At 33.7% G+C, this 15,914-nt stretch overlaps 4 protein-coding genes across 6 annotated transcripts in view; 1 reads left to right on the forward strand and 3 right to left on the reverse strand.

Annotated features, from left to right (window-relative positions):
• The window catches only part of LOC100185303 (SCO-spondin), a 9,477-nt gene extending 5,103 nt beyond the window's left edge, over positions 1-4,374 (reverse strand). Inside the window, exons 1-11 of one of the 3 annotated variants that reach the window (XM_026837923.1) lie at positions 4,028-4,374; positions 3,844-3,942; positions 3,460-3,570; positions 2,637-2,780; positions 2,297-2,435; positions 2,089-2,234; positions 1,765-2,018; positions 1,167-1,342; positions 694-872; positions 468-625; positions 138-336 (exon numbers count right to left, since the gene is read on the reverse strand). In XM_026837923.1, the coding sequence (XP_026693724.1) occupies positions 138-336; positions 468-625; positions 694-872; positions 1,167-1,342; positions 1,765-2,018; positions 2,089-2,234; positions 2,297-2,435; positions 2,637-2,780; positions 3,460-3,570; positions 3,844-3,942; positions 4,028-4,079 (1,657 nt within the window). In that variant the 5' untranslated portion in view covers positions 4,080-4,374. Of the gene's footprint in view, positions 1-137; positions 337-467; positions 626-693; positions 873-1,166; positions 1,343-1,764; positions 2,019-2,088; positions 2,235-2,280; positions 2,436-2,636; positions 2,781-3,459; positions 3,571-3,843; positions 3,943-4,027 lie in introns of those variants that run through there. The other 2 variants (XM_026837924.1, XM_026837925.1) reach the window with 2 other exon arrangements.
• A 1,476-nt stretch (positions 4,375-5,850) lies between these two features.
• Positions 5,851-12,224, forward strand: LOC100177480 (galactose-3-O-sulfotransferase 3). The gene is made up of 7 exons (XM_002119363.4): positions 5,851-6,195; positions 6,299-6,412; positions 8,212-8,375; positions 8,726-8,926; positions 9,408-9,555; positions 11,392-11,508; positions 11,628-12,224. The coding sequence occupies exons 1-7, from the start codon at positions 6,016-6,018 to the stop codon at positions 11,919-11,921; spliced, it is 1,218 nt and encodes a 405-aa protein (XP_002119399.1). The 5' UTR covers positions 5,851-6,015; the 3' UTR covers positions 11,922-12,224.
• LOC100175162 (polyamine-modulated factor 1-like) lies at positions 11,121-14,153 on the reverse strand. The gene is made up of 5 exons (XM_002119193.5): positions 13,971-14,153; positions 13,436-13,630; positions 13,053-13,143; positions 12,684-12,791; positions 11,121-12,200 (listed from the first exon to the last, which is right to left on the reverse strand). Exons 1-5 carry the CDS (start codon positions 14,087-14,089, stop codon positions 12,123-12,125), a joined length of 591 nt encoding a protein of 196 aa, XP_002119229.1. The 5' UTR covers positions 14,090-14,153; the 3' UTR covers positions 11,121-12,122.
• A 3-nt stretch (positions 14,154-14,156) lies between these two features.
• Positions 14,157-15,492, reverse strand: LOC100185349 (ciliogenesis and planar polarity effector 2-like). Its single transcript, XM_009862762.3, is given in 2 exon segments — positions 14,157-15,297; positions 15,299-15,492. Coding segments are annotated over 2 exon segments (744 nt in total). The 5' UTR covers positions 15,437-15,492; the 3' UTR covers positions 14,157-14,691.
• Positions 15,493-15,914: the final 422 nt, after the last annotated feature.

A 15,914-nucleotide genomic window follows, 5' to 3' on the forward strand; every position in this document is an offset into this window, starting at 1 on the left:
CCCACAAAGTAACATACATGGTAACTCGTAAGCTGGCACGAGGTGTTAAACCCGTGTGATAACGACTGTCGTTTTCCGGCCACGCGAGGATAAAGTAAGTTACATTCATTTATTTATTCATATATTTACAAACTTACCTAAAATTGGCTGACATGTCTTGTTGCTGCTGGCATACATTTGTGTAATAGTTTCAATCCATCTTTCAATATGTTTTACACTCATGTAAACACCAGGAAATTCTGGAAGAGCACAACCTCGCCCAAATGAAGTCACACCGGCTAGATACCAGTTGCAGTTTGAACAACGTTGGCAAACCAAAGGACCACCACTGTCACCCTGGATATATGACATCATTTAAATGTTTTGCAGAAACAAAATGCCAATTGGTAACTCCCAAACATTCAGAAAATCATTTGCACAAAAAAATGTTCATGAATAGTTTACCAAAGATGATAACTAATTTAAACCTGGCAAGAGTCTACACCACCATGAGTGAGGTTGCCTGCACATAACTGATAATCTCTAAGGTTCCAACCAACTTTACGATACAACTGTGAACAAGTGCTGTGAGGTATGATGGGAAGGTCAACTTGTTGTAGAGACGGTGACACATCTCCTTTATATTCTAAACAAAAACAATATTTTCTCTTCGCCTTTTTCTCATCGCTTAAAAGTACTGTACATGCAACATACCCAATGTTCCGAAGCCTGTGGTATAACAACGCTTTCCTGTTTCCGGGTATTCACCGCTCGGTAGACACACCGGCCTAACAAAAACGCCAGTGACATCAAAAGCGCGATCCACTTCGATTAACGCGACGTCATAATGCGGGAAAACAAATTCTGGATGTATAACAATCCGTTTGTCGATTCTGGAAACAATTTTGTTATTGAGAATAGTTTATTGGCCCCGTGTAACATTGGTATTTGCGTTCGCGTTGTAACCAGATAATACTGTAATTAAAGCTTGATTGTGGTACCATTGTTCTGCCCAATTACTCAGACTTATGGTGGTTTCAAAGAGAATAAAGCCATTTTAGTCTCTTTGGGTGGTACGACTCGTAAGCGGGCACGCGGTATACAAAAATACACCTATGTAATAACACTATTCATAGAAAAGATGATGTGTATATTTATCTCCAAAATAGTTGCGAATAAATTTAAACCTGTACTGCCGGCTACGTTCAAACGTGGCATGCTGACGAAGCATTCCTAGTGTAACGATCACCAAACCATGTCGACTGATGTCATGTTTAAGGAAACAATGTGCTGCAGTGAGAATCCACCGTTGATGTATAAGAGTTCCACCACATAAGTTTCTACTACCGATCAACAGCCGAGCCTAAAATTTTCCAATTATTACCATTTAAAGTAATCGTATTTGAAATAACATTTAAAAAAAATCCTTAAACCTTTCCTATTCTTTTTTTGGAACGTTGCCTTTTGTTATTATTTTACCCACTTTCGTAACGTATTTATAGTAGGATGGGGGAACATGGGGTACCTGTTTATTCTATTTTTTCGTCCTATTTGGTAGTAAACATAAAAGAAAGAATCATAAAATCGTATCCTTACGACTTCAATAAACCGTTATTAACTGTTTGAAACACGATCGGGATATGTGTATATTATGTGCTAAAGGTGTCCCATCTTACCCCCATCGTACCATGTATATGGTTTTTACTTTAGTGTTTCATTATATTGGGTATAGAAAAATGCTCAAATATTTCTTGAATGGGAGTTGAGAGCTAAAACTCTATTTACCATCCAGGGCCATCGACCAATTTTTGCATCCTCTCCACCAACTATCCTATCAACGTCATATTCAATGTTTATCCCGCAAGTTGCATTGTTTGTTTTCCTGCAACATTCGTTGCTATTGGAACCATAGCGACGCTTATAATTAGCAGCGCAGTTTACATCTTGCAACGATGATCTATGGACACAACTATACGATCCGTTTGAGTTTATACATCCGTCTGCACAACCACCATTCCAAATAGAACATTCGTCGATATCTAAAACATATTAATAAAGAATGTAAAACAAATATACACTAAAATAAACGCTATACTGTATTTGACTTACCCACACATGTTAAACGCGTATTAGACCACTTAAAACCAGCCATACATGACTCGATAGTGCCATTATTGCAATTTCGCCCTGTACAAGCTACGCCTCCATTTCTTATCAGCGTCTGTGCAGAACGCTTGCAAGGTGGCAGTATACAGCTGGTAAACGGGAATAAAAATCAGTAAAAAGCTCATTTTTGCTGACCTAAATATTTTATTACGGTTTTTCCTCCTTTGGTGAAACAGCACATCTGGAGTTGTTGACGATATTCCCATTGATGACGCACTTGCGTAACCTAGTAATGACACCAACAGAGCAGCTCACGGAACAAGATGACCAAGTTTCCCACGTTGACCAAACTTTGTAGAATATTTTTAAAAAAGAACGTTTAATAAACAAAGGGGCGGAAAAGGTAATTTAATTTCTAATGGGATATAAAATTAAAAAACAAACAAACAGCTTAGTGTTGTTAGCTCTTATTGTGGCAATCCACTTTCTTTAAACACCCTAAGTTATAGTTTAGGTCTCTGCTGTGTTCATTAGACTGTTGTAAATCTTACTTGGGCAATGGTTTGTGTTGCAAGTTTCTGTTTGACTGGAAACCCCAGAACAAGCCACACCACTTCCACAAATACGGTTTCTATACCTCCTTCCACCATTACACGTGGTAGAACATTCAGACCAACTCGTCCAAGTTGACCACTCTGTTACAAATGGACGTAGAAAACGTAAAGGCATAATTACGAGTATATATAGAATGAATATTTTTTTCGTTTTTCTTTTTAAAAACTAAACTGCTTGCTACAAAACAATACATTTAAAATGGCGTTTTTTTAATTTGCTGATATCATCTTGTTGGATAACTATGGATGACTAACTCGTAATATTTATACGTTATATAGGATTGCTCGCATTCTCTGAGCGCCAGGCATAACGTATTTGGCAATTACTTTTGCAGACAGTGTTACGGTGTTGACCTAAATTAAATTTTATTCTATGTGTCCTCGTGTGGGGCAAGACATATATGTTATCACACATGGGTGTTCTATTGCATATGCCTCAAGCTCGTTCATAAATAACACGTTTGTATAAATTGTGGGTGATCTTTTGGGTTGAAGAAATTGCTGCTGCGTATTTTTTCCAACACATGTGCCCCTAGTATAGCGGCGTCAAGTTTCGAGTCTCGACCACGAACTTATACATGCGCTATATAGAGGTTTGCACGCATTTTGCCACAGCGCGGCCCACTTATATATGAAACTTTGTCTTCTTCAATGTTACGACTTTTAAATATGCCATCAGCAGTTGATGCAATAGGCCCATAAAGTTTGACCAACAGAGTCAATTGTTTATATTTTGTAATGGAACTGTAAAAAAAATTACCTCTGATTCGACAACAACTCATTTTACAAAACTGTTTCACTGTTGGTTGATCGGTACATGTCTGTAGAGTGGCAACGTTTCTACATTCACTTGACCAATCGCGACATAAACCTGCTCAAAGATAACATAAGTTGTGATTATGTTTTTTTTTCAGCAATTGAAAAAATAGTTTTATTTGTTCCACACGGATTTTTTATACCTAACAATAGTAATCGCCTTTGGCGCCCGCCTTGTTAGATCACGATGGACGAGAGTCTATTTGCAACTATAACGACACAGCATACATTGAACTTACGGTAACTTTTAATTAATTAATTAAATAAGACAAATTATAAGCTGTAATAAAAAAGTGAGCTTATAGCAACAAATAATATATCAACTTACAGCATGTTTCCATGCAAAATCTTGAAGATTGCGGAGACGAGCAAATCCTTTCTTTAAAATTCTGACAATGGTTGTCAGTTAAGATGTCCCTGCATGAGTCTAAAAATGTATTTTTTAAATCCTTGCTATGATTAAGTATTGCAAATCGTTTTTTTACTATGTTAGAGAATACTTAAAAGCTTACCGACTGCATTGCAGATCACAGAAAATATCAGAAAAATAATAGTACTTTGCATCGTAATACAACTTTCAAGTCACTGCATACGGAACCAGCGACCTAAAAATGACTTTCTTATCTTTATTTTACGAACGCATTATTTCTGAACACGTATTTGTTTATGCGACGTCATCGAATGATGACGATTCAAGGTCGTAAGCGATGTGCGGAAAAAGGTTTTGATTGATGAAAGCTACGCAGGCGAAACGGAATATTAAAGAACCATTAAGCAAAAGTTGGATAAACTGATGGTGCATCATTAAGAAAATGTTTCTCACCTATAAATTCGTAAGCTTACAATCTCAAGAGTCTATGCATTTGGCAGGGACCATGTAGGCCTATATAGGGTAAATCTATTCCCTACGGTAAACTGAATGTTTAAAAGCCCGCTAAGATGTGTATACAGCACTGTACATGTTAAAAAGTTTAAGCGGCACCATTTGTTGAAAATATGGAATGAGTGGATGTCCCACGGTTAATAATTTATCTGATAACTAAATATATATAACGTAATGTCGTGGGTTTAACACTGATATTTGACTAACACCCGCTCGTCTGTTCACATCAAAGGTGTACTCTCTGTTAAAATAGTTTTGATTGTGCTCTTACGTGTGTTCTTTTGGGTTCCCTTATTATTATTTGTCGCCATTTTCCCTTGAATTCCTTGTTACTATTTTATTTCCGCATCACTTTTCTTCACTTAATTGTTAAATGTTTCCGCGTGTTTGTTGGCACTAGCTTGATTGCTGCGTGTCACGTGCTGCGCGCTTTTCCTCCTGTAATATGTTGTTTCACTCTGTACTAACTATTACAATCAGTTAAAGCGATATTTGCACCGAGCTGTTTTTTTTTGCAAAAATTGTTGAGTAACGGCCAAATGTATATTTTAATGCAACTCGCTTTTAGACTGCTTTTTATTAAATTACATGTTTTTATAGTTAAGTCGTATTTAGTGCAGCTCATAGCAGACTACAGCAGTATAATGCCCGCGGTTGTCCCTTAAAACAGTGTCTCGGTCCAAACCACTGTTATAATATTAATATCGTACAATGCGCATATAGTCAAAGGCAGACTAAACGCAAAAATATTAAATCTTGCATTTCTAAATGTACGTAAACGCACGGCGGTTTTAAACACGCGTCTGTAGTTTGTATAACGTTCTATTGCTGGTTTATGTTTTAAATTTTCTAAACATTGTTTGTTTGGGTGTGTCAGTAAAGCCGCGTATAGTGACGTCACAATCGTAACGTGAACAGGGCGTTGTTAGTTAGTCCTGCACCAAAACTTTTTTGTAAAATATGGTTTAACAAAATTATTTCTGTAAAATTTGTTTTAACAAATTGATTATGTAAAATATAGTTTAACTTTCTTTGTGTGGTGTTTATATTATTAAAATCTCTACTACCGATATACAGTATGCAGTTATATAATTGAACATACCGATGAGTTAATAGCTTAAGTACACCGTGATTTATCGGCGTTAAAAAAAAACAAACAAACAACAAAACTTCGGGTTGTAAAATGATAAATTATTTTAATCTGTTTTAAAGCGTTATGGCCAAGTAAGCTATATATGACACAATCACAGCCGTTGTTTTTCAAAATATAAACAAAGAGAATTTAGAACCAAGACTGTTAGTTGGTACGCTTCGAGAGAGTGACCTATTATTGCATGATGAGCTTGCTTACTGTCGGTGGTAATTATAAAGAAGTATACGTGCCTTTCTCGTCGCCTTCTTTCTTTAAATGGGTGTTGCAAAGTTTAATGATCAGGATTATAGTCACAGTGTGTTCGAGAGACAGGCGTTTCCCCAAAAGGTTACACGTTTCCCATCCGGTGTATTAGGTGTCTGGTGAAAAAGCTTGACTCTTGCAGTATCATCAGTAACTTTTATCAATGACGTTATTAGTACAACTTTTTAGATTTTGTAACATTCCAGCGATTGGAATTAGCGATGAATGAAATTCCCCACACAAGAGTTATATTAGTCAGCGTAGTTTGTTTATTAGTAATTGCAACTTTAATTTATGACAACACCAGCAATGGAAAACTAGTAAATATCCAGAAGATGTCCAAACTCTCCCCGTTATACCAAACAGATGTGAATAAATCTGATAAAAAGAGGAAATGTGAAGTAAGTTGGCAATTGTTATACCACGCATATGTATTGTATTGACCCCTGTGTAAATTGGTAATGTAATAACACATTCGGTTTTGTAAATGACCTAAGTTTACAGGACAGATGCTGCAATGCAAAACGACATTTCGTATTCATAAAAACTCATAAAACTGCAAGCTCAACTATCAAGCATATGTTGGATAGATATATTGCAAGGAATAATATAACTACGGTAAGTAGATGGTTTTCTTTACATCACTTGCAATGAATTAACGTTACACCTCCTGTAAGTAATCTTCGAATTCATTGGATAAAATTTGGCCATTCTCGATAAAGGCTACTTATGAAACATTAGTTTGTCTTGTAAATCATGGATTTGATTATATAGTAAAGTATCTTATAGGACGTGGGTTCGGTTAGTTCTCTTTCTTAAATCTTTTTCACGGGTGTTTACACATTTAGTGATAGACGAAAGAAATATTATTGGACAGTGTTCTCAGGTCAAACAAAGCACACGACAAAGCCGGTTACTGTTGTTAAGTATTAAAATTTGATGTTGAACGAATACAACGTTGTTTTAAGGTTAAAGATTTGTACGATCGAATGTTGTAGTTTTTAATATATAGTAGGTTGGGGTAATTTGGGACATCTTTTCATTGTAGTTCCTCGTCATCCCGCTTGATAAATATAGAAATTTGTTTACAACAGAATCAGGATAGTTGGACATTTTGTGCTAAAGCTGTCCCATCTCACCCCACAAAACTATATTTTTTGAGCATTTACTTTCTCCTTATGACGTCGCACTTTAAAAGCGCGTAGGACCGCAAACACGTTTGCTTTCATTGCTGTGTTATGTGGAGTATTAATAATTTTTCTTGGTTAATTAATTAACTTTTTAATCTATATTTGGTTAAGCGGTTTTATCAACCATAGGCTTGCAGTCATGTATACTGAAACATGAATATGTTTGAATAAATATAGGGTACTATAATAAAAAATCCGACGTGACGTTACAAAGTAGGTAATTCGTTTTATAAAATAATTTATATTTTTTTTATAAAATATATACTTTTTATTTTAATTTTTAGAAGGAACCAATACTTGCGTACCAGATTGTGTTGCCTTTTTAAAACTAATCATCAACAAAAACGACCAAAATTAAAACATATACTAAAGTCTAATATTTTACAAATTTGTTATATATTCACAAAAAAAGCATTCATTATACCATATCCAAAATAAGATTTTCTTTAGCATTTTAAAAACTAAAAACCGCTCAAAGTTGATTCACAAATTTTATAATGAAAAATCCCATGCATTGCTGCATGACCGATTTTTTTTACTCTATCGGTTGGATTTGTGGTTTTAAAAGGATTTTTTTTAGAAGATGTTTCGTTTTTTAGAACGTTGGTGGTACCTTTAGATCACATTTAATCATTTTCATCCAAATATAAGTTTTGTTTTTTTTATTGTTTTGCCCCTCTAAGTGTATAAATTCGGTGTTAAACGAATATAACATTTTTCCATGTCTGTGATAACACACAATAGTATTATGACATTTTTATTTAAAAAACATCGCCGAAATTATATGGTTTGCGACTTTGAATCATCAATCCAGCATCATTTGTTTCATAAAACTGGTTTAAACTTCTGTTGGAAAAACTGATATAGTAGGGTGGGGGAAGACGGGACAGCTTTAGCACGTGATATCCAAATATCCTGATCGTGTTTTAAACAATTAACAACGGTCTATGGGAGTCGTTGGAATACGGTTTTATAATTCTTTGAATGTTCCTTGTTTATTACCAAATGGGACGAGAAAATAGAATGAAAAGGTGTCCCATCTTCCCCCACTCTACTATATATATATATACATAAGAAAAAAAGAGATTTGTCATATATTTTTATTTTTTAAATATTATGTAATGTGTACCTTAGGTGTCCCATTTTACCCTATACTATATAACAGTAGCGTGGTCAGTTTTTGCTTTATGACGTTTTGGTTTAGGTTTTACTTTCTATTTAAAACAGGCAAAACCGTGGCCAGAGCCTTTCGTCGGAGGTTATCCCGGACATATTAATTTTAAATTGGTGAAGAAGTCAGATAATGAACCACATAAACATATTGAAGCGATCAACGACCATCTTCGATTTGATGCACAAGTTCTTAGACAGAATATGCCAAGTGACACTGTGTAACTTATTTTCTATTTTGGTGACTGGAATGAATGCAACTTAAATATTTTTACCGAGACGACGCCCGTCGTTAAAAAGGGGTTTCGTATATTGTATATACCTCGTGCCCCCTTATGAGTAGCCTATAACCATGCAACGTAGTAGTACCACGGGTAAGATGAAACACCTTTAGCAGATAATATCCAAATATTCTACAAAATTGGACGAGAAAATATAGAATGAAAAAATCTTTCTCACCCTGCTATGTATAACAAGTTATGTAACAGATAAAAACATATTTTTTGTTTTCTATTAGCCATACCAAAGTTTCTAAAATATTTTCTGACATTTAACTTATTTATTTTAATAGCTATTTCACGATACTTCGGGAACCATGGGCTCAATTTCAGTCGTCATTTCACTATTACAATAAGTGGGCGGGCGAGCGATTAAAACCAAACTGTTTGAACTTACCAAATACACTAGTCAAGAACGGGTCTGTTATGACGTCCACTCAATTTTTACACCGGTGTGTAAAAGTGTTGGATCGAAGGGTTCCTTGGTATTTCAGGTAGGAGCATGACTTGGTTATCTCGGTAGGTTATGCTGTAAGTGTCCCGGTGCGGTGTTATTTACCCGGGTTCCTGTTCACCCCACGGTAAATAATGAAGAGGAGTGATCGCAACGTGCTGTTGGTGCATACTGCTAATTGAGCTAAGATCCTCATGCCGATGACGAAAACTAATCAATGATCAACGTTAATTATGCTTTCTGTGTACCACCCTAAATTTATTTACGTGTTTTCTATCTCTAAAGTATACAATTGGTATTTCGAATTAAACTTGTATAATTTAAGTGAAATTTGGCATTTCAATAGAAATGGTGATCGATATTGAACTCGCGTGTCCGCGCAAAATTTATGAGTTTTAGTATTACCTATAATATGGTTGTGTTTACGGTATAAGCGCAGTGCTACTCAAACCTTGGGTTCGTTAAAACATTAAAAAACCCTATGGTTCAGTTCAGGGTTAAAAAATCTTATTTTGTTCTAGAGCAAAGAATTATCAAGCCCATGATCTCGGTGTTGATCCATGGTTAACTGACCAACAACTGATCAAAGAACGAATTCAGCAGTTGGAGAGCAGCCTCGATTTAGTTATGATAACTGAATATTTTGATGTCTCGGTTATTTTGCTCAAGGTAAAGGAATATAATAATAAAAGTGTATTAATAGCAAGGTGGGGTAAGATGTAACATTTAAGCACATATTGCACCATATTTTAAACGACATAATATATATGAAACTTTGTTGGTGATTTCATGAATTTGTAGTATCATATTTTTATTAATTGACACAAATGGTTTTAGTGATTGGGACAGGTGGGGTAAAACGGGACAGCTTAAAATCCTGGTTAATTTGAACAACTAAATAAATTAGCCATTAAAAATAAATATTTTATTTAGTAAACAGACACACGTAGGACGCACGTAATAGAAAATAATTACGTATGCTCTGAAAATCCAGTTAAAAATTTCTTTGTCTTGCTCTACTGCTATAATTTGCTACCTACAATATGTTATTGGGCACGGTTATTGAGCACGCAAGTGGTTATGAAGATCCTTTTGCGTCAGTGTTATTGTTTTTTTTTGTGCGATTTTTTCATACTTTTCTTAATTCTTAACTTTAGCATTTATGCTATTGTAGTAGGGAGAGGAAAGATGGGTCACTTTGTCAGACAATACTTTTTTTACGGACCCCATTTAATGATAATCAGGTAAATAATGTTACAGAATTATTCGACAGTATCATCACGACTCTATAGAACACAGGTCGAAGCTTATTTCTGTTTTTAAATATTAAAAATTATGCAAAATAGAAACAGAGCTAGAATAAATGTTTGGAAATGTAAAAATTCGAAAAAGCAAAGTGCCAATTTTGAATGCTTGCTAAATTAAGTCGATAAAATTTTGTATTTTGCAAGTGTGAACGATTAAACTAGTTTAACCTTAAGTATGTATGTACAGTTTAATTTTACCTAATAAAACTAGTTTTAGTTTTGTGAAAAAAAAGAGATACATGAGGAAAATAGGCAGGGGTCAGTATGTTTTTAATTTGAAGTAAAAACAACAAAAAATATTGTTTATATATATAAAGTTTAAATGACAAAGAAACTACCACAGCCGGTTAAATTTGGTAGATTAACTACAACTTGCAGAATACTGCTAATATAAATATAGTTTAATTTAGTGTCCTATCTTCCTCCACATTGTAGTTTTGTATCTTTCATTGCCAAACTTTAAAAGGTTTGCTTTTAATTTAATAATTTATACCTCACTAATTCGTAGTATTACCCAAAAACCGCCATCTATTTTGATTTTGGGAGTGTTTCGCAGTATATGCTTGTGTCCCATCTTCTCCCACTGTACTAAATTTCTTGATTGAATGCAAATCATGTTATATATTTATAAATCTTAGAAATTTTCAGATTTAAAACAGTACAATTAGTGGTAAACTTAACTGCTAATTATAAAACGTGTAACTTTAACATTAATTATTTGATAGTATTTACTATTCAATAGATTAATTCTAACTAAGCAGTCTTATAAACCATAGTCATAGGGTATAATAGCCAAATTAACACATGTTAGTGAGTTAAGTAGGCCCTGTATCAAACTTTTACTTCTGGTTTGATTTTAATCGGGCTTAGTCGAAGTGGTGAAAGAAAAGTTTACTAAATCTTGCTAATTTAATATGTGCTCACTCATTAGAGCTCTGCTGTCTTCTTTATTAAACCATTGATCTTGTATGAACAGTAAGTATTGTTAGAACAAGACTACATTATAAAGTATCTATTGGGTAAATATTTAGCAAGAAAAACTGTGTTAGTAGAACTGATTGCTGCTTAATAAGACAAAGCACCTTCCTAAGTATCATTTGTATCCATAGTAGTTTTAAATGTGCAAACCCTAGGGTATTATGGGTGGTGTAGAGCTATAACAGCTGCATTTTAATTGCTTACAAAATACATCATGCAGGATCTTTTATGTCTATCATGGAACAACGTGGTGTACAAAATTAAGAAGCACTTTACGTATAAAACAGAGGAGTTGAGCAACAAAAATAGAAACATATTTGAGCAATGGAATGCTTTGGTAAAAAAAACAGATTTGTGTTTATTTATGTAAATATAATATTGTAGTGCTGGGTGTGGCTGTTGGTCGATAAAAAATGTAAAAAGTTTGTGAAAAATATAAAAGGACATATTTTGCAGGACCATGCACTCTATCAGCATTTTAACAAAACTTTGTGGCGAAAAGTAAGAGAGTACGGAGAAGAACGGATGGAAAAGGACCGACAAAAATTGAATTATCTTCTAAACAAGACAGTTCAAAAAACAGCAAAACAACATCCCAAACAACATCAACATATCATATCAAACACATCGATCATAAACATTAAGGAAATAGCCAAAACCATGTTTAGATACTCCATACCTGAAACTACAGCTGTTAAGATTGCCAGTTATATGGGTGCTAATTCTGGTGGTTGCATGAGCACTACATGATGGTTGGTTGGTATTTAAATTGTTGACTTTTTTTACACCATAAACTTAAATAAAAGTTATAAAAAACAAAAACCTAATGGCCACATTTGAACAATTAGTGCTGATCGACAATTACCACTTCCACAAATGTAGTTTCATTGAACGCGTTCCACACGGCCATCCACCGCACTAATCTAAGACAAAGTTCTAACCTCTTTCGGTTTAATTTTGATCCCAAGTCATCACTGTTGCTTCAGCATTACTTAAGTTTTGTTTTTCACCAATACACGAGTCAACCACCTGTCATAAAAAGTCATGAATAAATATGGGTGAAATTTATTCAATCTCCCATGACAGGAAAATTACTTGTTATAACATAGATATAAGGATGTCACTCTGGTGACTATTCTTAGGGGCGTAACCAGTAACCTTATTTACTGATCAAGAGTGTAGCGGTAGCCAGACCAACCAAAAAGTTGCTGACCAATCGCCTACGGTTCTTAATCTACTCTTGAAGTAATAAAGTCAATTTTATCGTTTTTCGTTTTTTTTAACCACTCATGCTTTGTTACAACATAATGGCAAGTCCAACATTGATTATTTGCATAATAATACTGATTGAATATTTTGCTGTATCAACTGTCAATATTAACACAATTACACGAATGCCTAAAAACAAACAATTCCAATTTGATTTAGTTTAAATCAAACATCTAATAAACGTATGTTAGTATGTCTAATCACATTTAATTATTACAAATTTTACTAAGTAAGTAACATCACCTTTTCAAATTCTTTTTGTCGAGCTGTAACAGCAAGAAGAAGTTTTTGAACTTTGGTTTCTTTTTCTTTTATTTCAGCATTAAGTTTTATAGCTTCACTTTTTTCTTTCTTTAAAAAATGATTACTCATTTAAATATCTCTATTGGAACATGAAAAAGTCTTTAATTTTCCTTAATAGCTTGTGTCACTAATTAGCCTACAAGCTATTAAGGTTTACTACAACTAAAAAAAATCAGTTTATATTTGCTGCCATTGTTACATTGTTAAGGTATGTGTTCTTGCTTGGTCAAAAATACTAAGTGTTGCTTGAAGTTTGAACCCAATGGTCACTGTGTTATCTAAAGAATTAAAATAACAATACTGATTTACCAGATACAGTTCAGTCAGTTTGGCCAATTCATGTTGTGTAGCATTTGCAATATGTGCTTCTATGTCTTTATCCGGTACACCTGTTGGTTTCCTAGTAAATATAGAAGCAAATTAATTGGTTTATGCTGAAATAAAAGTTCAAGGCGTAAGACACAGACATGAAAAAATTTATATTTAATTTGAACTAAAAACTAAGAACAAAAAAAAAAGTTAATTTTCAGTCACTATTGTTTGACGTAATAAAAAGATTTGCATAATAACTAATATTATTTGACATAATAATAAGCAACAGTCTACAGGCCAGTCAAATTTAATTCAGAATGGAGGCGCGTGCTATAAGTTCTCCGTTTCTCGTTTATACGTTTATGATCCTTAGTCCTTACCAATCAAAATCCTCATCAACTTTTGCTTTGTTCAGTTTACATAACAGTAACTGAAGATTGCCTTCTTCAATCCACTGATTTATGCTAAGCAGTTGTTTCGTTTCAAACATTTCCCACAATTGATCAGACACAACCTGAACAATCTCTGCATTTTTCTTGTAATATTTTGGAAAGGAGGCGGAAAGCTTTCGACAGCTGAGGAATGTACATCTTATTGAATGTAAAATTAAACAAATTAAAAAATCTAGGATTTAACTTGGAATTTAATAAAAAGAAGTAACAAATTAATACTATTAACCAAACAACTTGCATACAAATTGATGTCTTACGCATAGATTATTGTGTTCTACTTCTACCTGTATATTGTTATGTGGTGTTCTTATCTATTTTTAACCATTTAATTAATTAACCTATATCCAAAGACTGTTTTGTGTTTATTTTTTTAACTTTTGCACAAGAGCGATCTAATTGTTTTTTTCGCTTTCAGACCATATTTAGTAAAATGACTGAAAACAAATTAATTTTAACTGCTTACCTTCCATGTTTATCACAAATACTTTTCACAAACTGTTTGATACATAAGTTTAAATTCTCAAAGCTTTGACAAGTATCTTGATGAACATCAACATCAACAGTGCTTGCATCTTGGTTCATTTTTTGTTTTTTTAGCAGCAGTTAACAAAAAAACTACTAATGTAGCCAAAACTTTTGTAACATATGCCTAAAAGTGGATAGTTGTCTAGTATAAAACTTGTGACGGACATTTAGGTTGTAAACAGGGTTCACTTCATCACTTGAACCTTGCCAATAAAAATACTTTTCCCAAATTACAATCAATTTGCACAACTGATCAATGTATTAAACATAACTACGTCAGAATATAGCTATATGGGCAACTAGTATTACATTTTGTCCTATGAGATATAATAAATATATAACCTGAAAAGCATGCGACTACAAACAAAATGGTGTTTATAGCTAACACCAACAGTGAATATTCTAATTGACTACTATCTCATGCTTTTTTAAAAAAAAGTCACATTAAATTACAGTGTCTAGTTGCAACTGTTAATAGATTGTGGGGCGTAAGTATAATACAGAAATGTTTTATTTAATAATAGTATATATTATATATATATATATATATATATATATAATCTTTACTGTACAATCTGTACAAACATAAAAGATAAAGGTTAATATAATATAAACACATACACCGAAAAAACCTATGTTGTGGACCAAAACTTAAAAAATTACTGAACTTCTCTCGTCACACTTTCAGCCATCTTTTGATCTCTCTGCAATAACAAGTCACAAAGTCTGTTCATGAAAGAGGAAATCTCAAAGATATGTTCTTTTCCTTTTAAAGTTGTTTTGTTTCTCATTTTAAAAATTGGAATGTTTCTTAACTGGGAAAATTTTAACATTTCATTTTCAGAAACATCACTGTGGATAAACTGGTCTTTTTTTGTTGCCACCACAATATGAACAGGTGGTCTTTCATCAGTAGCAGGTAGCTGGTTTAGTAATTGTGGAATTTCATGAAAACTGCTTCGATCAGTGAGAGAAAAAATAAGCATTATACAATCAACATTAGATACACATGATGGTAGAATGTGATCAAATTTTTTAACTGCATGGTCTCCTACGTCCCAAAATTGGAGACAAAAGAACACAAGTTTTCCTGTTGAAAGCAATCGAGCGGGCCAATATATAATGGTTGTTTCAATTCCACCAGTTTCGTTTACAGTCTTTGGTATACCGCAGCCACTGATATTTGCCACAGTTGCAGTTTTACCACCACCAGACTTACCACAGAGAAAAACCTTGTATTTTATAATGTCGATGTCCTTGCTTGGTGGATAGTGAAGGTCGTTCAAGAAGTCCGAAGTGTCTTCTTTCATTCTGATGTAATAATGAAGCAATGTAATCCTTAGCAGATGGTGTATTTAACCAATTGCTATCGATTGCAACCAAATTGGCAAACTGTTTTTCCATGCATAAGCAGTGAGCACTACAAATGTTCCAAAAATTTAAATTGTTTTCTGTGAAATTAATAATCATGTATTAAGTGGGAATATAAAGTGATTCTATGGACATCAATAATGACTGCTAGGCAATATTTATTGTGTGACTGTTCTGTCATGCAGTATTATTTAACTCACATTGGGATTGCACATCAAAAAAGACACATCATGACTGTACTAATAAGAGAAAGGTTTGGAATAGGAGAAAGTATACAGGGACGTTCAATATAAGAAAGTATTGGGAGATATACCAATATTTGTATGAAATAAGTATTGGTTGTTATAGCATATATAAATATAATATAACAAGGTATTTAAATGTTATCATTTTTTTATTAACATTTTTTAGTTCAAGGCAGAGGTAATACTGCCGCTGGTGACCAGTGAAAAATTTTGGTCTCATAATGTTCCTTACGCGATTTCGCGCATTTTCAAAGTTAGTTTTTGAC

This window comes from Ciona intestinalis, unplaced genomic scaffold, assembly GCF_000224145.3.
Source record: "Ciona intestinalis unplaced genomic scaffold, KH HT000034.2, whole genome shotgun sequence".
NCBI classification, from domain to species: Eukaryota; Metazoa; Chordata; class Ascidiacea; order Phlebobranchia; family Cionidae; genus Ciona; species Ciona intestinalis.